The sequence below is a fragment of the Cuculus canorus genome, chromosome 21 (genome assembly GCF_017976375.1).
Source record: "Cuculus canorus isolate bCucCan1 chromosome 21, bCucCan1.pri, whole genome shotgun sequence".
Taxonomy (NCBI): domain Eukaryota; kingdom Metazoa; phylum Chordata; class Aves; order Cuculiformes; family Cuculidae; genus Cuculus; species Cuculus canorus.
This window is the reverse complement of record NC_071421.1, coordinates 1,131,880-1,152,163: the sequence shown is the minus strand read 5'-3', so window position 1 is coordinate 1,152,163 and position 20,284 is coordinate 1,131,880. Positions and strand designations below refer to the sequence as shown.

General features: G+C 40.4%; 1 protein-coding gene across 1 annotated transcript; it reads right to left on the bottom strand.

The window, feature by feature from the left end:
- Positions 1-255: 255 nt before the first annotated feature.
- C21H1orf159 (chromosome 21 C1orf159 homolog) lies at positions 256-19,235 on the bottom strand. Its single transcript, XM_054086101.1, has 10 exons — positions 19,164-19,235; positions 17,441-17,556; positions 13,057-13,147; positions 11,322-11,397; positions 9,250-9,354; positions 8,306-8,371; positions 6,817-6,951; positions 4,744-4,769; positions 4,385-4,415; positions 256-2,965 (listed from the first exon to the last, which is right to left on the bottom strand). Exons 3-10 carry the CDS (start codon positions 13,126-13,128, stop codon positions 2,868-2,870), a joined length of 609 nt encoding a protein of 202 aa, XP_053942076.1. The 5' UTR covers positions 13,129-13,147; positions 17,441-17,556; positions 19,164-19,235; the 3' UTR covers positions 256-2,867.
- Positions 19,236-20,284: the final 1,049 nt, after the last annotated feature.

Sequence of the window (20,284 nt, the reverse complement as noted above, 5' to 3'; positions counted from 1 at the left end):
AACCTCCTTTCAGGGAGCTGCAGAGAGTGAGGAGGTCTCCCCTCAGCCACTCCTGAATGAGAATTAAGCAAACATACACTAACATAACAATTCTGTCATTTATTAAAGCTACATTCTCTGCCAGCCCTGGTGGAGGTAACACACCATATGAGCTGACACAACAATCTACTTCCAGTGCTAATCTTCCTCCCTTCATTCTGTGCTTGAAAGGAAAACGCATGAATGACCTCCACAGTCCTTAAAAAAAAGCTCAAATATGTTTATTTTGGCACAATTTAAAAATATACAAATACATTAAATATCAGGGTTCATTGAAGCCAATTTTTTAAAATATATAGGTATGTATCATAATTTTGAAGGGAGATGGAAACCAAAACACCACATTATATATTTAACTCGACAGTGCAAACAAAGGAGAAACTGTTTAGATCAGGAGTCCACTACATCAGACAGCAAGAACAAAAGCTGACTGGTTTCTGAAACACACAAAAAAATAGTAAAAATATCTGCTGCATTTCAAAGAGTTTTCAAGGGTTGGGAAGAGTATGAGGAGGGGAAAAGAGAGGTTATCATTGAGAAAAACTTGACTGCACAGAAGTCAGAGCATTAGATTCGTGACATTAAGTTACAATACGCACTTGAGGATAAGAGAGGGTTCAGACAGTACAATGAAAGGAATGAGCCTCCAATGATTTGGGTAGAAAGAATATATTAGCAACTAAGCGACACAAGAATGCACTATCACGGACAGGTTCGCAAGCAGAAACTCCCTGCTTTCAAAGGTGCAGTTTCTTGGCATGATTTGCATAGTTACTCATTTTCTTTAGCAGTCAGGAAAATACTGAGGAATTAAGTTCAGGAAAAACCTATGACCTCCAGACATAATTTCTACCCGTGGAAAAATCACAGCAGCACAAAGACAAAGAGACATCAAAATGACAGAAACGAACCTGCCTCCTCCTGAACTTGGAACACAGGAACTATAAAGCACATTTCATATTGAAAGCTGAAAGATTTCAAAATGGCAGTCTGCTGTCTTTAGGTTTTCCCAATAGAACAAAAGTTATCTTTCTATCACAATGATAAATAAAATCTTAAGTGTCTCCATACAGCAGTTCAGGCTTTGTTTTGGCACAGGGGCCTCTTACGATTTGTTCTTTATCTCAGATCTTTAGCTTGTTTGGATGCTACAAGAGATCTCATTACCTCGTGAGAAGAGGAAAAAGGAAACATAACTGCACTGAAGCTTACATAAACCCAGGTCTATTCAGTGAGATAAGTATAGCTCCTCCCGTCTCAGTTCTCATCTTTTAGCTTTGAATGAGCTTTTAACTATGGAGAACAGGGAATGTGGATCACAAGGTTTGGACTCTCCATATGGGTGTCACGTCAGCTCAAGACAGTTATGCTCACATATTCCCAAAAAAGAGAACCGACTGTTCCAGTTTATGTTCATGCCAGTGGATGCTGATGAAGAGCTTCCAAGCAGTCTATTTTAGGAGCACAGACCCATAATGGAATGCCAGCTGAACCAAACCAGGCAATAGCAACGCAGGTAGGTGGGAACACACAAGCTGCATAGTTATAGTTTCACATATGGTGACAGTGACACTTCAACCAATCTAGCAACCTCAGTTTTTTCACTTACTTACCAGTCACCCACTCTTATGCCCGTTCCGCTGTGCCCAGTATGGGTTCACGTGGCAACAGAGTCAACCATGCCAGGAAAAAAATAGGTAAAGGATAACTGAGCCCCCAAAAAAGATTTTACAGCTACTTTCATTTCCTGACCAAGTGACTTCTCTGCCACAGAGCTGGCATCAGATGGGCAAGAACGGGCATCTGAGAGTGGGGGCTATTTAGGTTGGCACTTTCAACATGGAAATCCTTGTTGAGGTCTGTCATAAGGTGCTGGCCTGCAGATGTCAGGCATGTTAACAAAGGGCTTGATGAAAGAAACCCATTATTGCATTAGCAGAAATACTCCTGACCTCTCCAGTTCATCCCGATACACACTGACATGTCTAACGGATGCACAGCTGCCCTGAAGGAATCCTGGTTTCCCTTCAGCTGCTGCTTTAAGGGAAGGCAGCTCGCACAAACACTCATTGCAGGGCAGACATAGCAGCCTATCAGCTGCTCTTTATCCAAGGACTGAGCTAAAGTCAGTTGGAAAAGCTTCCCAACAAATTCCCACACTTAAGATTGGACCCTTACTGACCACAGCCTTAAAAAGCACCAAGAACAACAGTATCTGGATAGTGGGTCTATAACCACAGTTAAAAACCATGGTCAGCTATGTCATAGGCTGAAGAGGATGCTCCAGGAGAGACATTTTTTTTTTTTGCTTTAGAAGGATACTGCATGGTAAGTTTTGTTGTATTGTCCTAAATGTTAGAGCTGTGGCACTTAGTGTAAGCGTTTACAAGAGGGTCGTACAAACAAGTCCACATCCTGGAGTGATCCCAGTATTTTCTATCCGCCTGCAGCACTGAGACGTTCAGCTCTGGGGACACAGAACACATCATGACACAGGAAGGACTTCTTGCCAAAGCTGAAAGTGTACCAAAGAAAGGCAGATTCTTTAAAGACTTTAAACACAGCATCTGTAGGACACAGACGAACCCACAGAGCTGGAATAGTGCATTTAGAGATCACCAAAGCAGTTAACTGAACTGGATGCAGCCTGTCATCAGTATCTTTGCATTGGTTCATTCCTCTGTTAACATTTGGCACAAACCCTTTGACACAGTAATTTGGCTTCCATTTAGGTCAGCTCCGTGCAAAGTTTTCCTGGCACTTCACTGTGTTCAGAAAGTTTCTTCGACATCGTGTACACTTACAAAGTCCTCAGTCAAGAATGAAGGCTAAACATTGCTGACCCTGGTTTCGGAAGAAGAGATCATAGCAGCAGATGTAGACGTCACTAGTGACCGTTCTCGTCTGACATATCGTGGCTTCCGAACTGAAATAGTGGGCATAGAAACATCATTAGCACCTGCTGTTTAAGCATGCCTTTAAGTCATAACACCATATGCCATCCAACAACTCCCAAGCGACCAAAGTCACTCTGAACCTTAAAAAAAACCCCAAAATCGAACAACAAAACCCCTGCATAGAGCTCATAGAGTAAAAGTCCACAAATAAACTTTTAAAACAAGCCTCTAATGGTCTACTAAATAAGGTCCTCTTTGCAAACTGGCATTTCCATTATTTCTAAGTGTTTACAGTATGTGTAGCTTTCCATTTTCAGCCCCACAAAACAACCCCATAACTCTTCTCTCTTTTTAACAGACATATAAATTAAGGTAAGGAAACTAAGACTTTTCACAAGCAGCACTGGCTGTCAGCTTAACACCAAGACCCAGAGCAAGCTTGGAACAAATTTAAAATGTTTAAAAGTTAAAGACTGCATTAATAACAATTAAATTTTAATTATACCATCTTGTTTAAAAAGGCCTATGCACATATGAAAAGTGAGACCAGAAATCTTGCTAAGCTTAGAAGGCCATTATTTCTTAAGTTTTTAGAAGATTTGGTCTGTCTGACTTTTAAGTCACCAGAAGTTCTATCATTGTCTTGAAAGTAGATGGATATCTACTGCTATTTCCAAGTAGCAGCACAAATTTAGAGGCCCACCAAAAAGCAAGCTTTTACTCTTGGATTACCCAGATCTGGTCTAAACCAGTGAATTGCAGTATTAAATTCTCAGTAATATTTATAGGTTGAAATTATGAGAAACAGGGGAGGAAAAGTGATTAGATGAAGTCTTCCAAGAAATAAATTTCTCTCTGAATTTCACATGTATTAAAAACCCACCTTGCCAAAAAAAAGCAAATGTACAAACACCCCCTAGACCACATACAAACAAAACTATATTCCAAGCAGTTTCTGTTACTTGTTTCAAGAAGCTGAAAAGCTTCAAATCGGCAAGCCCAAAAATGAGCCAGTCTGGCATTCTCAAGAAAATTCCAATGCTGGAAATAGGTCCCAGCCTGAATAATTTATTTTTGAGCCCTTATGAAGAAATATCGCATCTACATAGATGACTTCGCTATTAGGAGAGAGAAGTCGAAGATCTATTTTAGGAGCTGTCAAAGATCTATTTTAACACAAAGTACTCCATCAATACTGTATGCTTACATTAATTAAAGCAATAAATCCTATGTAAAAGGTCTACTAGACAGATTTAATTGGATTTCTGTCCCCTCAACATATTCCACAGTCCTAGACCAGGCTTTACAGGTAATTGTTTTGACTTGCTGTGTGTTCTTAGCATATCCACTTTGAGACCGTCTGCCTGCTTTTCAATAATGAGACGCATAAAAGGGAAGCCAACAGGTGAAATATTTGTAGCAGCATGGCCCAGAGAACAGTTCCTCACCTGAAGAAGCTGGGGGAGGTATCATGGATGCCTGCACAACAGAAGAATGATCACGTCAAACAAAGCTGCTTTTCTCTTCAGTCTTTCATTAAAACAAATACAGGAACTTTATAGGGTTCCAATAATATTTACACACAGTCTTTCTTGGAGAAAGTTACTCAATAGAACCCATGTGGTCAGTATTCATCTTTCACTACTTTCTCCAGTTTGGGCAAAGGACCCCAAGACTTCTTTTACTTTTATTTCAGTCTCTCATACAACAGATCAAGTAGCTGCCTAATGAACTGTTAAAACTAAGTTATCATTTACTCGATTTTTTGTGCTTGCTTTTTCCTATTGGAAGGAAAGAATTTACTTACTGTTTCACTAGGCTGGAGAACAGATGCTAAAAGAGAGAAAGAGAGAGACACTAACCATCATTAATCTAGAAGGCCAGAACTGCTAGTTTCTTAAAAATACACACATGACACAGAATAGTTCTATTGTTAAAAAATAGTTTTGTCACAAAGACTACCAAAGCAGATCAGCACATTCAGAAATCCCATTAGTAGAGATAAAGGGTTGCAAAGGTCTCCGAGAATGACTTATTTTGCTTTCAGAGAAGGTAGCCCCAGCAGTGTCTCTTTAATACAAGGCAGCTTCAATAGGAAAAATGAGCCTCTTTGAGTCAACCACCAGAAAAAGGCAGTACAAATAGAAAACAATTGAGCACTGAAAGATGCAGTCCTTTTATACAGGAGGCTGCTGTCTTTATGGGCCACATGATAATCATCATCCAGACAGAATGAAAGCTAACATGCTAATAAGCCAGAGAAACGTTTCTAATGCTTCTCCTTCAAAGGAAGACATCAACACTATAGCCTGCTGGACCAGAGTGAACTATCAGTGTGAAATGTGGAAGCCTGATCGCTGTCACTGAAGCCTCAGAAACCTGGTGTCCTGCCAGCTTAGAAACATCATAGCACAACACCTCTCGACCCATTTAAGATCTGAAGGAGTCTTCTTGTACTAACAAAATCAACTCGAAGACTCAGGCAAAAGCAGTCTAAATGTTACAATATGGCAGTTGTGATTAGGATATTTGCCGTTCCTGAGGCACTGATCAACTTAGGTAGAAGTTTAGGTAGCTTCTGTTGTGTACTTTTACATTAAATGATACCAGAGACTGGAAATCTGACATTCCATGAAGTTACTATACCTAGATACAACATTCTACACCAAACAACAGAATTTTATCACTCCACCCACCTCTTCTTTCTCTCTTTTTAAGTTTATTTCTATTGTGACAATCTAGCTGGAGCTCAGTCCTATAAGACATGAATGAAAATAACAGGTGCGCTAAACAAATAGACCTCCTAACCAGTGAACAGCTTGCTTTCAACAGAAGGAGCTCTAACACAGCAAATGCTGTGCTAGAGGTAGTGATGGGTATCCTTCAAAGTGATTGCATTGAGGGGGTAAGACAGAGTTTCATATTTTGCTCAGCACCTCCCAGAAACTGAAGACCAGTAAGATGTGGACACAGAACAACTTCACAGAAACTGAAGTACCTCAAAGAGCCACATGTCTACATAAAGCCTTAGCACCCTACAGCCAAGCAAATCCCAGGTGTTCCTCCCCTAGCTTTTCTGGAATCGCTTTGGCATGAAGTCAGGTCACTGAATTTTAATCACATGGCTCCATTTCTCAGCAACAGGAACAGCAGAAAAAGAATACGATTCATTATAAAAGGAAAAGCTAAGGGGTGTTTGCTTTTAAAAATCGTAATCCAGCAGGTAGCTCTTCCAAGCTGCAGTAAATCCTGCATTTAGAGGGCAAACACAGTTGAAGGAGTAGTGCAATAATGAGGAGCCTCAAATTCCATTTCCTTTCTCCTGCTGCCGACACCTCCATGGTAAGTACACTGCCCTTTAGTATTACAGTTCCCTTCTCTCTAAACCAAGAATGAACAATAACTACTTTTTGTAAGGCTTTATAAATGTCTGGCATTTCATGTACCAAAATAAACAAGTATTATTAAGTTCTATAAAAATGCCCTCTGAGCAAAAAGCGCTGACTGATTTGTTTTTTCCCTTTTTGAAATCAGATACATAATATTTAGTGACAACTGCCATCAGGTATTGTACTCTGGCAAATCTATGAAAGCTACAAAAGAACAATAGCTGGGTTGACGAGAGGTACTGTGAAATATGCAGCTACACACGCTTAGTCTGAAAGCAGACATCCTCTGCGCTGCCATGAGAACGTGATATCATAAACACACAGCAGGAGGAAGCCGTTCATGAGTTTGCATTGCTTTGGATGATCAAAAGAGATCAGAGCACCTACGCAAGTAAGAACACTGACATGAAGAAACTAAAAAGGTTTTAAATCAAGAAACTGAGCAAAGGGCAAAATTTTAGCGATTAAGTAGACAATTAGAGTTATTTTACCTTTGTTTCTTCTGTAGAAAACATTAGGAAGTTTATTGGCACGTTTGAGGTAGAAGAAAGAAGCAACAGACAGAATCAGGAATAAACTGATGAAAAACGTCCCTAAGATGAGAGAGGCTGCCACTTCTGGGCCCCCTGCACAAAAAAAAAAAATATATATATAAGAAAAAGAGAGAAAAGACTATTATTCACCTGAAATTTCTTCTAATAGAGGGTTAAACAAAAGATAAAGAACAACTTCCTGATACTTATAGGTGAAAAAACAGTGGATTGTTGCTTTTTTTTTTTTTTAGTAGACAGACCTCACTGAAACATTTGCAATGATCTTTCAATACTCATTCTGTTATACAAACAACTCCAACCCCACCTGCTAAATGTCAGGACAGCCTTAATCTCTACTTCCTTGAACATAGCCACAAATTTTTAATCCATCGTTCAGTTTCTTATAAAACTTTCAAAACTATTGCTGGGAGGCACTCAACATTCATATTGTTCCTTTTATTCTTTAAATGAAGTCTCCTAAAGACATGAGTCATCGACAGACAATACGTACCACTGGTACAGTACACCCAGCATTATGTTTTCCATAAGTGACTGATAAAGAAACCATACGAAGGAGGCAATTAGCAAAACGTGCCCTCCTTTGACTTTATTTCACTTTCTCTGCCTCAAAAAAAACGCTCTGCATATTTATTCTACTATTTTATTTATTTAAGATTATGATCCCAAAGAGCAAGTCTTTTAAGAAGCAAAAGTTATTTATAATCTTATTGCAGACAAACTAAGACAACAGATCTCTTGACAAACTCTGCTTGAGAAGTCCACATTCTGAAGAGCAACAGCTACTTCAGGTCAAGTACACACACAGGACAAATGTTAGCGAGGGATCAGCAGCACCCAAATTTGCCACGGCTGCTTAGCTTTTCTTTAAGAGCACCAATGATAAGCACTCACTCTGTAAGTAAATCACTTCATTTGGCATTCTGTCTCTTGCTGAAGCATATAATGCTGCCATCCAAATATTCTCAACTTGTATTATTCTTACAAATATTTTTAGGAGATTTAACAGAAATGACTGGGCAGCAGTGATAAAAACAACCTATAGAAAGGCTAACCAAGACGTGACAGAAGTGTAACTGCCTCAGCCCTAAAAACTCAAAAATCTTGCAGCATAAAGTTCAAAACTCACATTATGGCATTTCATAAATAACCTGCTCGACCTGCACCAGAAAATCACTTCAAGATCACCAGGACAAGATGAAAGAACCATTCAGGAAAATATGGTTACCTCTAAATTCAACTCCATGGCTGATAAAAGAATCATGTTGAGAACAAGACAGAAAGTAAAAGTGGCCACTATCTTTAGAATAAAACTTACACTACAGAAAAACATATTTTACAACTTGTCTCAAACACTGTGTCATGAAGATATTGGTATGCAGTAAACAATCACAAAGCCTGCACCCAACAGCTCTTTCAATTTACTCACCTATGTTCTGTATGAAAGGAGTTACAGTGCTTATATTCATTTGGAAATTCATTGCTCTGATACCAGCTGTAACAAAAAAGAATTTTTTAAAGTAAAATCTGACAAAACCTGCAGGTTTATTGAAAGTCTTGGTAAAATGCTGTCATACTTCTTAGTAATTACTTGAAATTGCATCATAATCCTGATTTCTCCCATGAAAAACTTATTCTTAAGATCATTTCTAAGAAAATTAAAAAAAGGAAGCAAACATCACCATAATTGGTCCAAAAGGAAAATAATTCACTGCTGCATTCCCCAGAAACTTAGATCAAGTTTACCTCTTTCATTAAAAAATTTATAAGGAATTGAAGGGTTCTCACCTCTCAGACAAAGCACATGTACAAAATTATTCTAGCCTTCCTAATACAGATTTTTCAAGGAACATGTACAGCCTGAGCTATTTTGTGCTCCTGAGACAGCCCTACCAAACTCCCACAGTAAATGCCTTTTACTTGCAGCAGGGATAAAAGCACCCACAAAATTCGGTATTCATTATAGGTGTGATACAGGTCCTACTCTAAGTAAAATAATTTTGATATTTAGAACTTTTATTTTAAGGACCTTACATTGGTCAAAATTATATTTTTTTAAGGTCACATTTGGTTTCACAGACTGGAGACTCTAATACATAAAGAGATTTTGATTTCACATACACACAGAGACTCTAGGGTGGTTCCACAGCAGTTTGCACTAAAATTTCCAAGTTTCCATAGGTTTGTTGCATGTTCAAAAGCTCAGTTATATTAGGACTTTGGAAAAGGTTGAAGTTTTACAAGGGAGGGAAATAAAACATGCAACATTTGACGTCCTCTTGAACAGTTTTTACTGTTGTGGACCATGCATGCAGGAAGAGATTTCAATATGAAAAAGCACTCATTAAAACAAAGAGACGGTAAATGACTCACTATTTCTGCATTCTGTCAGATTGTAAACAGAAGAAACAGGAAGGGTTTCATTTTTGCATTTAATGCAGCTACTACTACCATCCTCATTCCATCGTCTGTAACAACCTGTACAAGAATAAGACGTACAGAGGTTTGAAAACAACAAAAGCAACCCTGGACAAATTTCCTCATCTTCAGAAAGAGGCAGAGGCAACAGAAATTCCCTCTTACATACCTCTCTTGCTTCCTACTATATGTCAAGAGGTTTCATTTCCAAGTGTTTATTCCAGAAAAAATGATTTTTCAAGGACTAAGAAGAAGAAAGAGTTACAAGCTAACAACTCCCAGAGAGTAATTTCAACATTGCTCCATTCACTGCTTCACACAATTTAGTTTTAAGAAAAAAAACTAATTTTTTAAGTGTCAAACAACCCGTAACTACCCCCAACAATACTAAAACAGAAGCAGAATTTTACTGCCTATTTTCAGAGGTCATCAACTATCCAAACAAAATGTAATGTCATTTTAATTTACAGTATTGAAAACAGAAATAGGCAGTGACAAAGATGTTAAAAACTAGAAAGAGTGTGCTTGGATTAAAAAAGATACTGGCATCCCTACAGTCAATCACTTGAAGCACAGCAAGCTAAAAATACAGATACTGTCATAATAGAGTCTTTTTCCGATGCCTCAGTCCTCTCAAGTATTGTACTATATCTGTTTCACTTTAAGAAGAAGCCAAGCCTCTTTAAACTACTCTGTGACAGATGGCGAGTGTTTTATATCAGTCACCCTACCATGCAGGCTGTAAACTGATTAAACTTTCATCTTGGCCTGTGTCTTTGATGTTCAAATCTCTCAATTTATGTTTAAATGCACATAGTGCTTTGTCTTTGTTACGAAAAAAAAAAAAAGTTAGGGCACATCTTCAATAACAACTCCATTTAATACAATAAAGCTGTGGTGGTTTCACTTGAGGCTTAGACTTGAGACATGAAGATTAGAAGGATATTCCTACTGGATCGTATTACAGCCTGCACTTAAAGGAAGTAAACTTACTGTGCTGGCTACAATCCAGTCCTATAGCGCCATGAGCCAAACTGGTATCAATTATCCCATAAAGCAAACCATTAGTAAGGTGCTGATTTGGAAACAGCTCTGCTGCTATGTTTCCCTTTGAGAGAAGCAGCACATTTGATGCCCAAAGTAATAAATTACATCTGACATTTAATCTAAACACAAACAGACTCAATATAAGGGCAAAGACTTCTTATAGCAATAGGAAGGAAACATCAAAGCATCCATCTGACACCAAAGATATTGGTAGATTATCAGTTTACAGTAAGATTTAAGAGAACACAATCCCATAATTTGGAGACAATTGTTTATAGCATAACTAAGATCATTTAGAAGCAGAAGTAAACGCATTCAATGAAGCAACAGTTGGAAAAGCTAATGAAGCAGTGGAAATAAGTAGGCTTAAAATGCTTTAACAAGTGTCACAAGGAAATGACTGCACCCAGAAGTAGACCTCTATTTTTAAGTCACTAATTGTCTTGTTAGTGCAGGCTCTGAAGCCATTAGCTTGCTTTTACTTTCAGATTTTAAATAAAATGGCATAAAAAAAAAAGACCACTCTTCTGCTCCTGTCAGGAGGTTGACAAAATAAGTTTTTAACTTTATTGAGAAGAAAACACCTCTGCATATGTGGCACAAGGAAGAGCGAGGCATTCTGCGCTAACAAGACAATATGGGAATTATTCCTTAGATACATATTACAGCATTTTGGCTTTTTATGCTCGTTACATGAGCTTTTAGGGCTCTTAAACATTTACAATAGCTCTTACATAATCCAACCGCAAACTAAATAAAAAAAAAGATAAAAAAATAACCTTAATAAGAGTTGTCTATTCTCCTTACCATGCAAGAAAAACATTTGCGAGTCATAGGAAGCATTACCTTGTGTTCATAGAGGAAAAATATACGTGTACATGCACTGATTATTTGGTTTTCACTCCCCAATAAATCAGGCATTGCATTTTGGTGTTAACTGTCAAAAACAATCTGGAATTTTATTAAATGACACACTATACCTGGACTGCACTGGTTGGTTACTGGACAGGAACTGTTTGAATCCAACATATCCACACAACATTCTGTTTCTGAAACCTAGGAATAGAAACTACATTACATTTTGCACAGTTCTTAAGTCTACTAAAATGCTTCAACAAAAAAGAAAATCTACAGAAAACAGAGGAATAAGTGGTTATTGCAGTTAAAACTGGCTGTAACTTTTTCTTTTTTGCATCAAGCAGCCCTACAAGGAGAGAAACATAGAATGGTTTTGGTTGGAAAAGACCTTTAGTATCATCACGTCCAACCATTGATCCAGCCCTGCTAAGTCGGTCACTGGACCGCGTTCCCAAGTACAGCATCTACTCGTCTTTTAAAGACCTCCAAGGATGGTGACTTAACACAAGCTAGAGGCATCATCAAGCTGATTTTGACCTGGCAGATGCTACCGAAACTAACACTTGGAGAACAAATGCAGACTCTGCTGTTAAGAAAGCCTCAAAACCTGTTTTAGAACTATACTTGCTAAATTTGTGGCTAAATTTGAAGCAGAGTTCAGAGGGGGAGGTATACTTCCCACTGCCTCTCACAAGCGCCCTAACAGATTTGCTCAGAAGCACTATTGGCAAAATGACTGGCTAAAACCAGTTTTCACGGAATGCCCATATTGCAAGTGATGATAACATCTACATTCAACAAAGTAACCCACTAGAACTACAAAAGCTTCCTCCTTCAACATTAATATAAAAGAGTAACTTCTCATTTCCTGAAGGCACATTGTTTATTTTTATTTTTGTTTGTTTATATAAAAGCCAGTTTCAAAATTATTTAAAAATTACAACAAACGGTGACATATGCTTAGAGATAAACAGTTCTTTTGATAGGTATTAGTAACATCCCATATAGACTTAGGAATATCCATTCTCTCAGTCTGTACAAGAAAAATAAGCCACAAAACTCCTGTGTCTTTTAAAGTTGTGCAGGTACATTCCCCTAAAGAATATTGGGTGTCAAATCACTCTTAAAAAGAGATGGAGTATTCTCAGTTAAAAGCAACAAGATCTATACTCAGTCGTGTAAGTAACTCAAATGCACCCAACTTGTAACAGACAGTATTATTCATCTAATCACCAAAACCCATCAAATCCAGGGGTGACAAAGATCAAAACTATCAGGAGAACTGGTTGCGACTGTCAAAACTAAAATTAGCAGGCTGACTTCACACTGTGTGTGCATCACGGGGAGGCAGACTACAAGAAAGAGCCAGAAGATCTATAGATAAGAAGCTTAGGACCAGTTTCTTTAAAAGTTTTGTTGATCGAACTCTTCTGCAAGCAGAATTTTACACCGTGATCTTTTTCTGTGACTTGAAGCAGCATTTGCTTCAGAGCTTCTCAGTCATTTGAAAAGCTAATTTTTGGGTATCCGTGGTTTAGACTGTAGTTAAACTGGCAAGTAGCTTGGAAAGTAGGGGGTTGATCATCAGGGCGCTTTTTCCACATGGTGTGAGGCATTACCTGTTGCATCCCTGCTTGCCTAGAAGCACACGACTAGGAAGAATTCAATGCTTTAACAGGCAATCAGCCCTGGTAGCAAATTTACCCACTGTAAAAAATTTCAGTTAACAACTGCTAGCGGTATAGGTAATTTCTGTTGAATTAGAAAGCCTTCAATGAACTGCAACGTGAGTGGAAAATGATCCATCCTTCTTTTTTTATAATTCCTATAGCATGACAAAAACCATGAAGTACCTACCAAACTTTCAGTAGATTTGCTGGCAACTTCTGCTACGAGTCTAGTTAAGAGAAGGACATACGGCATCTCCATGCCCAGCAAAAACACAGGTCTAAAGATCAAGGAAAGAAATTAGAATGCCTTATTAATGACAGAGAAGTTATGCTTTCCCTTTGTTAAGGAACTTGTGCCAACACATTTCTTTTATTTGAATGCAAAGACCTTTAAATTAAATATGCTGAGGTGGGAATGACTTACCTTGCTTCGAGATACAAATTTGAGACACTCAGAATTCTCCCTCCAGCTGCAGAGGGGCAGGTTCCAGGCTGTGGCAGACTGTGGTTGCTAAGAAACAAGGAGCCTTATCAGTCTGCTCCAAACTGGGCCATGCAGAGACTATTCCACACCCAGGATCTAAAAATCAATGTGATTGCTACAGAACGGCTACCGCCTGGCACCGCCACTGATAAGCCTCCCCACAGTGTCAGGCTCCTCTGGCTGCAGCATTGAATGGTGATGGATTTGTTTCAGGACAGAGAGCACACACACTTTGGAAAGGCAATACTGTGATTAATTTCTCTCATGACAGCACAGTCATGAAGCATTAATGAAGTCTGTCTGTTAATAAGTAGTATTTCTCAATTGCCTAAGAACAGACCTTCTTAATGCAGAACAGAGTATCGTGTGTAGTCTGCTACCAGCCTTGCTTTTATGCCCCCTTCCTTTTCTTTTGCCATGTAACTCCACATATAAGTTAAAGAAAGCCAAATGTCTTACATTAAATTGTTCGGATAATCTAAAAGGTGCTACATCATGCCTGACCTGCATTGTTCAGACACTCCTTATGTCAATATTATAATACCTGCCTGCCTATTCTTTAGTCAATATAACATTGGAAGCCACACTCAGTTCTCAGAGCCACTCTACCTGCAGCCTGGTAGCGTTAGGAAAACAGTCTTTCCTACTATAAATAAAACATGGGGAGAGACAAGGTCCTCTAACCACAGCTTAGTAAGAGGAAAGTGTCTGAAAGAAAACATTCAGCTGTAGAGGAAAACTCCTCTAGTGACTCATTTCACAAACTGAATTGTTACTATTTTTGAAAACTCCAGTGGATGAGCTTTAAAACTACTGCAAAGTATGTATCATGAACCTTGGCACGTTGTTTTTCTGAAGAACAAAATCATTGAGCGATTCCTGTGATTAATTTCTGTTCAGTTTTTTAAATAACTTGCACATAGCCTGTTGCCTCAACTTCAAAATAAGATTAGTTCAGCCTGGTGGGAAAACTTATTATCCCCAGTTATCAGCTGAAAGCTCCAAGATCAAGGACTGAAAAGCTTGAAAACCAAACTCCAGCCTTGCTGCTACAACTAATTTTTACAGTTAATGAGGACTGGGGCAGAGCAGGAAAAGCTTGCACTGTCACAATACCTTCCAATTAAAGCATAACAGTGGATGTCAAGCAGCCAACGTCCATGCAGCATCCACAATTTCATCAGTTCACACTTACATATACATAAGTGAAGTGACACCTACACTAGAAGGAAAAACAGTCAGCGCACTATGTGTGTGATGCCAGCTGACAAACACCAAGGCAGCACCTGATTAGCCTTGCTGTTGGCAATGTGGATTACAGGAACCAAGGAAACTAAGCAGCAAGGAGCCTTTCTACACACAAGCATTCTCCAGACTGAGATACTACGAGCTAGGTATCTTCAGGAATGGTACTGCCATCACATCCTGGAGGGAGAATTAAGATGGATTATGGCAGTTGACAGAACTGCTGGAAGGTGATGGCAGGGAAAATATAGCTTTGGGAATTTTACATGTGGATGGAAAGATACATTTCTGATCTGCAGCTAAGCTGATAAATTGCTGACTAAAAAGCTTTAATGTTATTTTAAATCTCATCACCAATACCTGAGGTGATGAGAGGCCTCAAAGGCAAACACCTGTTTTAACAAAAAAGTGAGGTCATCTTAGAAGAGGAAAGGAGACACCTTTCTGGAGCGTAGTACATTCCCACAACACCCAACTGAGAGCTTTGATGGGAATTTGCCTCTTGCACATGTTTGAGCAGAGCAGAAGCTACTTATGACTCAGTAAAGGATTGCTGATGCAGGCATTGCACTTACCTAGTTTGACAGAGAGCTTTCCACTTGTCTGTGACAGCATAAGTACTTATGCAAAAACTATGAATAATTCTGGTCTAGATCACATTGGTTACAGCTTTAATTTGCACATTTAATCTTTTAAAAAGAGGGGTTTTTTTTCTTTTAATGCCTCTCCAGTGCAGCAAAAGTCAAGTAACACATAGGGGTTTTCAAGGCAATCCAGCAGAGTCTAACGTTAAAACAATCCTCAGGGTGTTCACAGGGCAGCGATGGATGGATTTTAAACAAACACATACAGAGAGTTGCCTTATTACCCACCAGGTTTCTACAATCTATCGTGAGAAATAAGATACTGCTTCTTGGCTGAGGTATACTTCATCTGAAGAAAATAATAAGAGTTGGTAAAGACATTTGCTGATTCATTGATTCATTGTCTTAGATGCTTTGAACAGATTTTAGTCAGTACCTGATTATTACAGTATCTGCAAACACTAAGAAAATGCAGATGAAAAAGGCATTTGTTTAAATAAGTATACTCTTGTTATCTAGAAAAATATTTATTTTCAGGAACAAGTCACACTAAACAAGAAACCATTTGTGAAAGTAGCTGCTTCCAAGTGCCCAACTCTCCTCTTTGTGAATGCAAATAGCTACACAGCATAAGATCAATATTGGTTGTATTTCCATTCCCAAAATAAACGAAGATACTAATCAACCACACTGTTGCATTTATGGACAGATATTTGTTCACAGCCACTAGTGACTCTAACAAACTAGAGCATCTGCCCTGCAGCTTTTCCAGTAGAAATAGGACACTAGATCTATTTGCTCTTAAATCATCAGCCAATATTTTTTATTTCTCTGAGAGAGAAGCAATATCTAAGCTTTTTATTTATTTATTTATTGGTGTTGCTTGGTTGTTTTCCGTTTGAGCTAGTTTTAACTGCAGGAAAAGGAAAACAGAAGAACAAGCTGCTTTACAACTTCCAAACATATGAGATGCAAATTGATTAAATATAACACACACTTTATTCTGGGTCCCAGAACCACATCCTGCTGGATTCTCTATCAGCCAGTAAGAATGATAAGTCTATTAACATAATATATAACTAACAGCTGTCTGAATGAAACAGAAATTCAAGCCATGAAGTTAACAGTAGATACCTACTCTTTATTTTAGGGTAATGCCCATGAAAGATATTAGACAGATGTAGGCATCTATAGTCTTTATGTGTAATAATATAAAAGACACAGACAGTGTTCCTAAAGGTTGTGCCACAGCTCAGCAGGGCTGGAAAGAGCTCGTGACTTCTAAGTCAAAGAATAAATCAAGTCCAAACAAAGCAAGAACCTCAAGCAGGGATTTGTACTGCTAATTGCTCTCCCTGTACAAAACCACAGAAGTAACACAACTCATTTTACTGCTTTCCAGCCACAAGTCAATCAAAACCATTCTACTGCCAACCTGAACAATATTTTACACCATAATTTTAACTTTAGAAAGGAAAAAGCCTGAGTCTCCAAGATATTCAGTTCACATGAATACCAACCATGCCTCTGAAGGAGGTAGCTGAAGCTTTAGTTTTTAAATTAAGTACGTGAATTTGATCGTTCCATGTTTGGCAGCATTTTCGCTCTGGATTAGGGAGGGGGAAGATAATGTCATGCACAAACTGAAGCCCAAATTTGAAAGTATTTATGCTTGAGATGCCAACACAGTTTGGAGAACACAGACATTTTAATTAAAACAAGTATTTCACACCAGAGTTCTGCAGTTGAAAACAAATCGCAAGTCACTGTCAACTTGGATCTCAAGTGCCACAATACACATAAGCTAAACACATCGAGATTCACTACGGGAATTCTTTCTCTTGTTGTTTTTAAAAAAGAACACAAACAATTCATAAACACTAAAAGCTAGAAGACTTTTTCCTCCCACTCTTGGAAGCAAGTATGCTTTAATTCATCTTTATGTCTACATTATCTACACATTGGTTGTGTATCTAATACTCTATTTTACTATCATTATCTTTCTTGCTTGAAGTCTTGCTGGAGGACTGTTGGAGCAAGGTAAGCTACTCAGGTACACGGAAAAAGATGGCAGTAAAAGGAAACCTTGCCTAAACTTCAAGTGTTTTCATACATCTCTCTGCAGAAACTATAGCACATTTATTCCCCTGCCAAAGGCTTCGTAATTCTTGAATTAGTCCCTATAAAACAGTGACACCAGAAAAGTCAATATTTCAGTCTTACAAATGAGACATGTAAAGGCCTAAGCCCTCACTTACCAGCTCCTTCAGAGGCACGCACTAGAACACAGCATCTTCCTCAGATAACACTGAGTGCTTGTGGTATGTGGTTTACTGCTAATTTCTCATTATGCTGCAACAGTTTCACAATAAACCTGCACGGCAGAAGAACAGATAAGGGTTGTGATTAGAACAATCTTTTATAAAGCTGAAGAAGGACTTGTTTTTCCAGCTTTCTTAACACGCACCCATGAAAACCACTGCTACCCTGACACCAAAATGATTATGCAATAAGCCAACAATTAAAAATACACACCTCCTGTTCAAGACAATAAAGATATCTACTTTCAGCTAGGCTTTGTTCCAAAAGCAGTTTCGTACCTGGAACGTGCCTACAGCAAACACCAGTTAATACCAACATTTACTGTTGGTCAGTCAACAGAAATTTGGCAATAGCACATTTTGCTGTTACAACAGTCATTGCAGCCTCAAAAACTGAGAGCAGAAATGCATATTGGGGCAATTCAGTTGCCAATAGTACAGCTATAGGCTTTGTTTTGGAAACACAACATAAGCATGGCCTGTTTAGGGTTCCCCCACCCCCCCAGCAAAGAGTGCAATAGAAGTCTGTATTATAGAGAATCATATAATCCATTGGTTGGAAAAGACCCTGAAGATTGAATCCAGCCATATCTGTCCACTACTAAACCATATTCCTGAGCACCTCATCTACCTGTCCTTTAAGTATCTCCAGGAATGGTGACTCAACCACTGCCCTGGGCAGCTGTGCCAGTGCCCAATACCCCTTTCGATGAAGACATTTTTCCTGATATCCAATTTAAACTTCCCCAGTGCAACTTAGGACCAGTTCCTCTTGTCTTATCACTTGTTACTTAGGAGAAGAGACCATCGCCCACCTCGCTACAACCTCCTTTCAGGGAGCTGTAGAGAGCAACAAGGTCTCACCTCAACCCACATTTCTGCAAGCTAAAGAACCCAGCTCCCTCAGCCACCTTTCATAAAGTCTGCATTCCACCAACACTGGATCTGTGGTCATGCCAACCCCATTGCTTGGTAAATCATAGAATGGGTTGGAAAGGACCTTGAAACCCATCCAGTGCACACACAGCCCACCACCATGGGCAGGGACACCTCCCACTGGATCAGCTTGCCCCAAGCCCCATCCAACCTGGTCTTGAACCCCTCTGGGGATGGGGCAGCCACCACTGCTCTGGGCAACACGAGCCAGGGCCTCCCCACGCTCATCGTGAAGCATTACTTCGTAATGTTCGATCCAAACCTCCCCATTCCAATTTAAAGCCATTCCCCCTCATCCTATCCCTGCCCTCCCTGATCCAGAGCCCCTCCCCAGCTGTCCTGGAGCCCCTTTCAGTACTGGAAGCTGCTCTGAGGTCTCCCTTCTCTTCTCCTGACTGAACAATCCCAGCTCTTTCAGCCTGTCCTCATAGTAGAGATGCTCCAGATCTCAGATCATCTCTGCAGCCTCCGCTGGATTTGCTCTAACATATCCACGTCCTTCTTATGCTGAGGATTCCAGAAGTGGACACAGGGCTGCAGGTGGGGTGTCTCCCTGCTGGCCACGCTGCTGGTGCCCGGCCGAAGGAGGCCGCTCGGGGCCCCCATCCTCTCCCCACATCCCCTTCTCCTCGCTCCCTAAACAACAGAGCAACGCCCCATGGTCGCCGCCTCCCTTAGGGTTCCCCGTTCTCCTTCCTCCCCTCCCTCCACGCCGCATCCTCACCTGAACAAGCCGGCGGCACCGGCTGCAGGTTCCCTTTCGTACCCCCCGCCCTCAGGCGGTGCCCTGCCCGCTCCTTCGCTCGGCACCCTGGGAGTTGTAGTTCTCTACCTCCCAGCCCGCCCTTAAGTTGCCCGAAAGGCGCGTACACGATGGACTACAACTCCCACCAGTCCTCGCGCTGCGACCTACCTGTGCCCTCCTCCCCGCAGGTAAACCCCCTCCCTTGGGCTTCTCCCGCAGCGTGTTTTCTTCGCCGCTGTGCCGCGCGCGGTGCCTTCTGGGAAATGGAGTCCCGCGTCCGTAGGCGGCCTGAGGAAGAGCCTGGCTCTTGGACTACAACTCCCGGCGAGCCTTGCGCGGATGAGGCCATCTTAGGCGTTGCTTGGCGACGCGGACGCCCCGGGAAGAAGCGCGAAGCCGCTGCCGGGAGGCGAAGGCCCTTTCTCCCCTCCCCAGGGACATCATGATGAAAGGACTAATTATATCATTAAGAAGGGCCGGGATAGGGGGCACGAGGAGGCCACGGCGCGTCTGGACTCTTCCCAAGGCCTTACAAGAGTCTTCTGGTATGGCCTGGCAGCGACTCCCTGACAGGAGTGAGATTTCAAGGGAAGAAAGCACTGGGAAAGGCAGGGTGTCCAGCAGGAGGGCTCCCACCGCACGCCTGCCCGCCTCAGCACTCTGCCACCATCGCGCCTCAGCCCATTTAATAGCTGAAATGCACCGGAAAAGGCAGGATCTCTTGGCAACCCCAGTGCTTGGGAAGGGTGGGACGGTAAAAGCTGCCCTTCTGATCTGAAATCTACATCTTCGATCTGAAATCAGTGCCTTCGATCCAAAACTCTGTGCCTTCAATCCAGAAATCTGTGCCTTCGATCCAAAAGTCTGTGCCTTCAGTCCTAAATCTGCACCTTCGATCCAAACATCTGCCCCGTTGTGCTGCAGAAGTTATCTTGCTCCTGAAGGAGTGATCTAAAACCCATTCCAAGTTTGAGATGTCAGTACATTTCTAGTGGAAAGTGTCTCTCCCCATGACAGGAGGGTTAGATTTGGATGATCTTTAAGGTCCGTTCCAACCCAAATCGTTTTATGATTATAGACAGTGCCAAGTGCCATTTGGG

Bases quoted from the DNA above. Each gene is read 5' to 3' on its own strand.
- C21H1orf159 (XM_054086101.1), bottom strand. From the start codon at position 13,128: ATGGAGATGCCGTATGTCCTTCTCTTAACTAGACTCGTAGCAGAAGTT. The intron at 6,952-8,305 runs GTGAGTAAATTG...TTTTTTGTGCAG, and splicing joins TCCTTTCATACAGAACATAG to GGGGCCCAGAAGTGGCAGCC. The intron at 4,770-6,816 runs GTAAAATAACTC...TCTCTCTTTTAG, and splicing joins TTTCTACAGAAGAAACAAAG to CATCTGTTCTCCAGCCTAGT.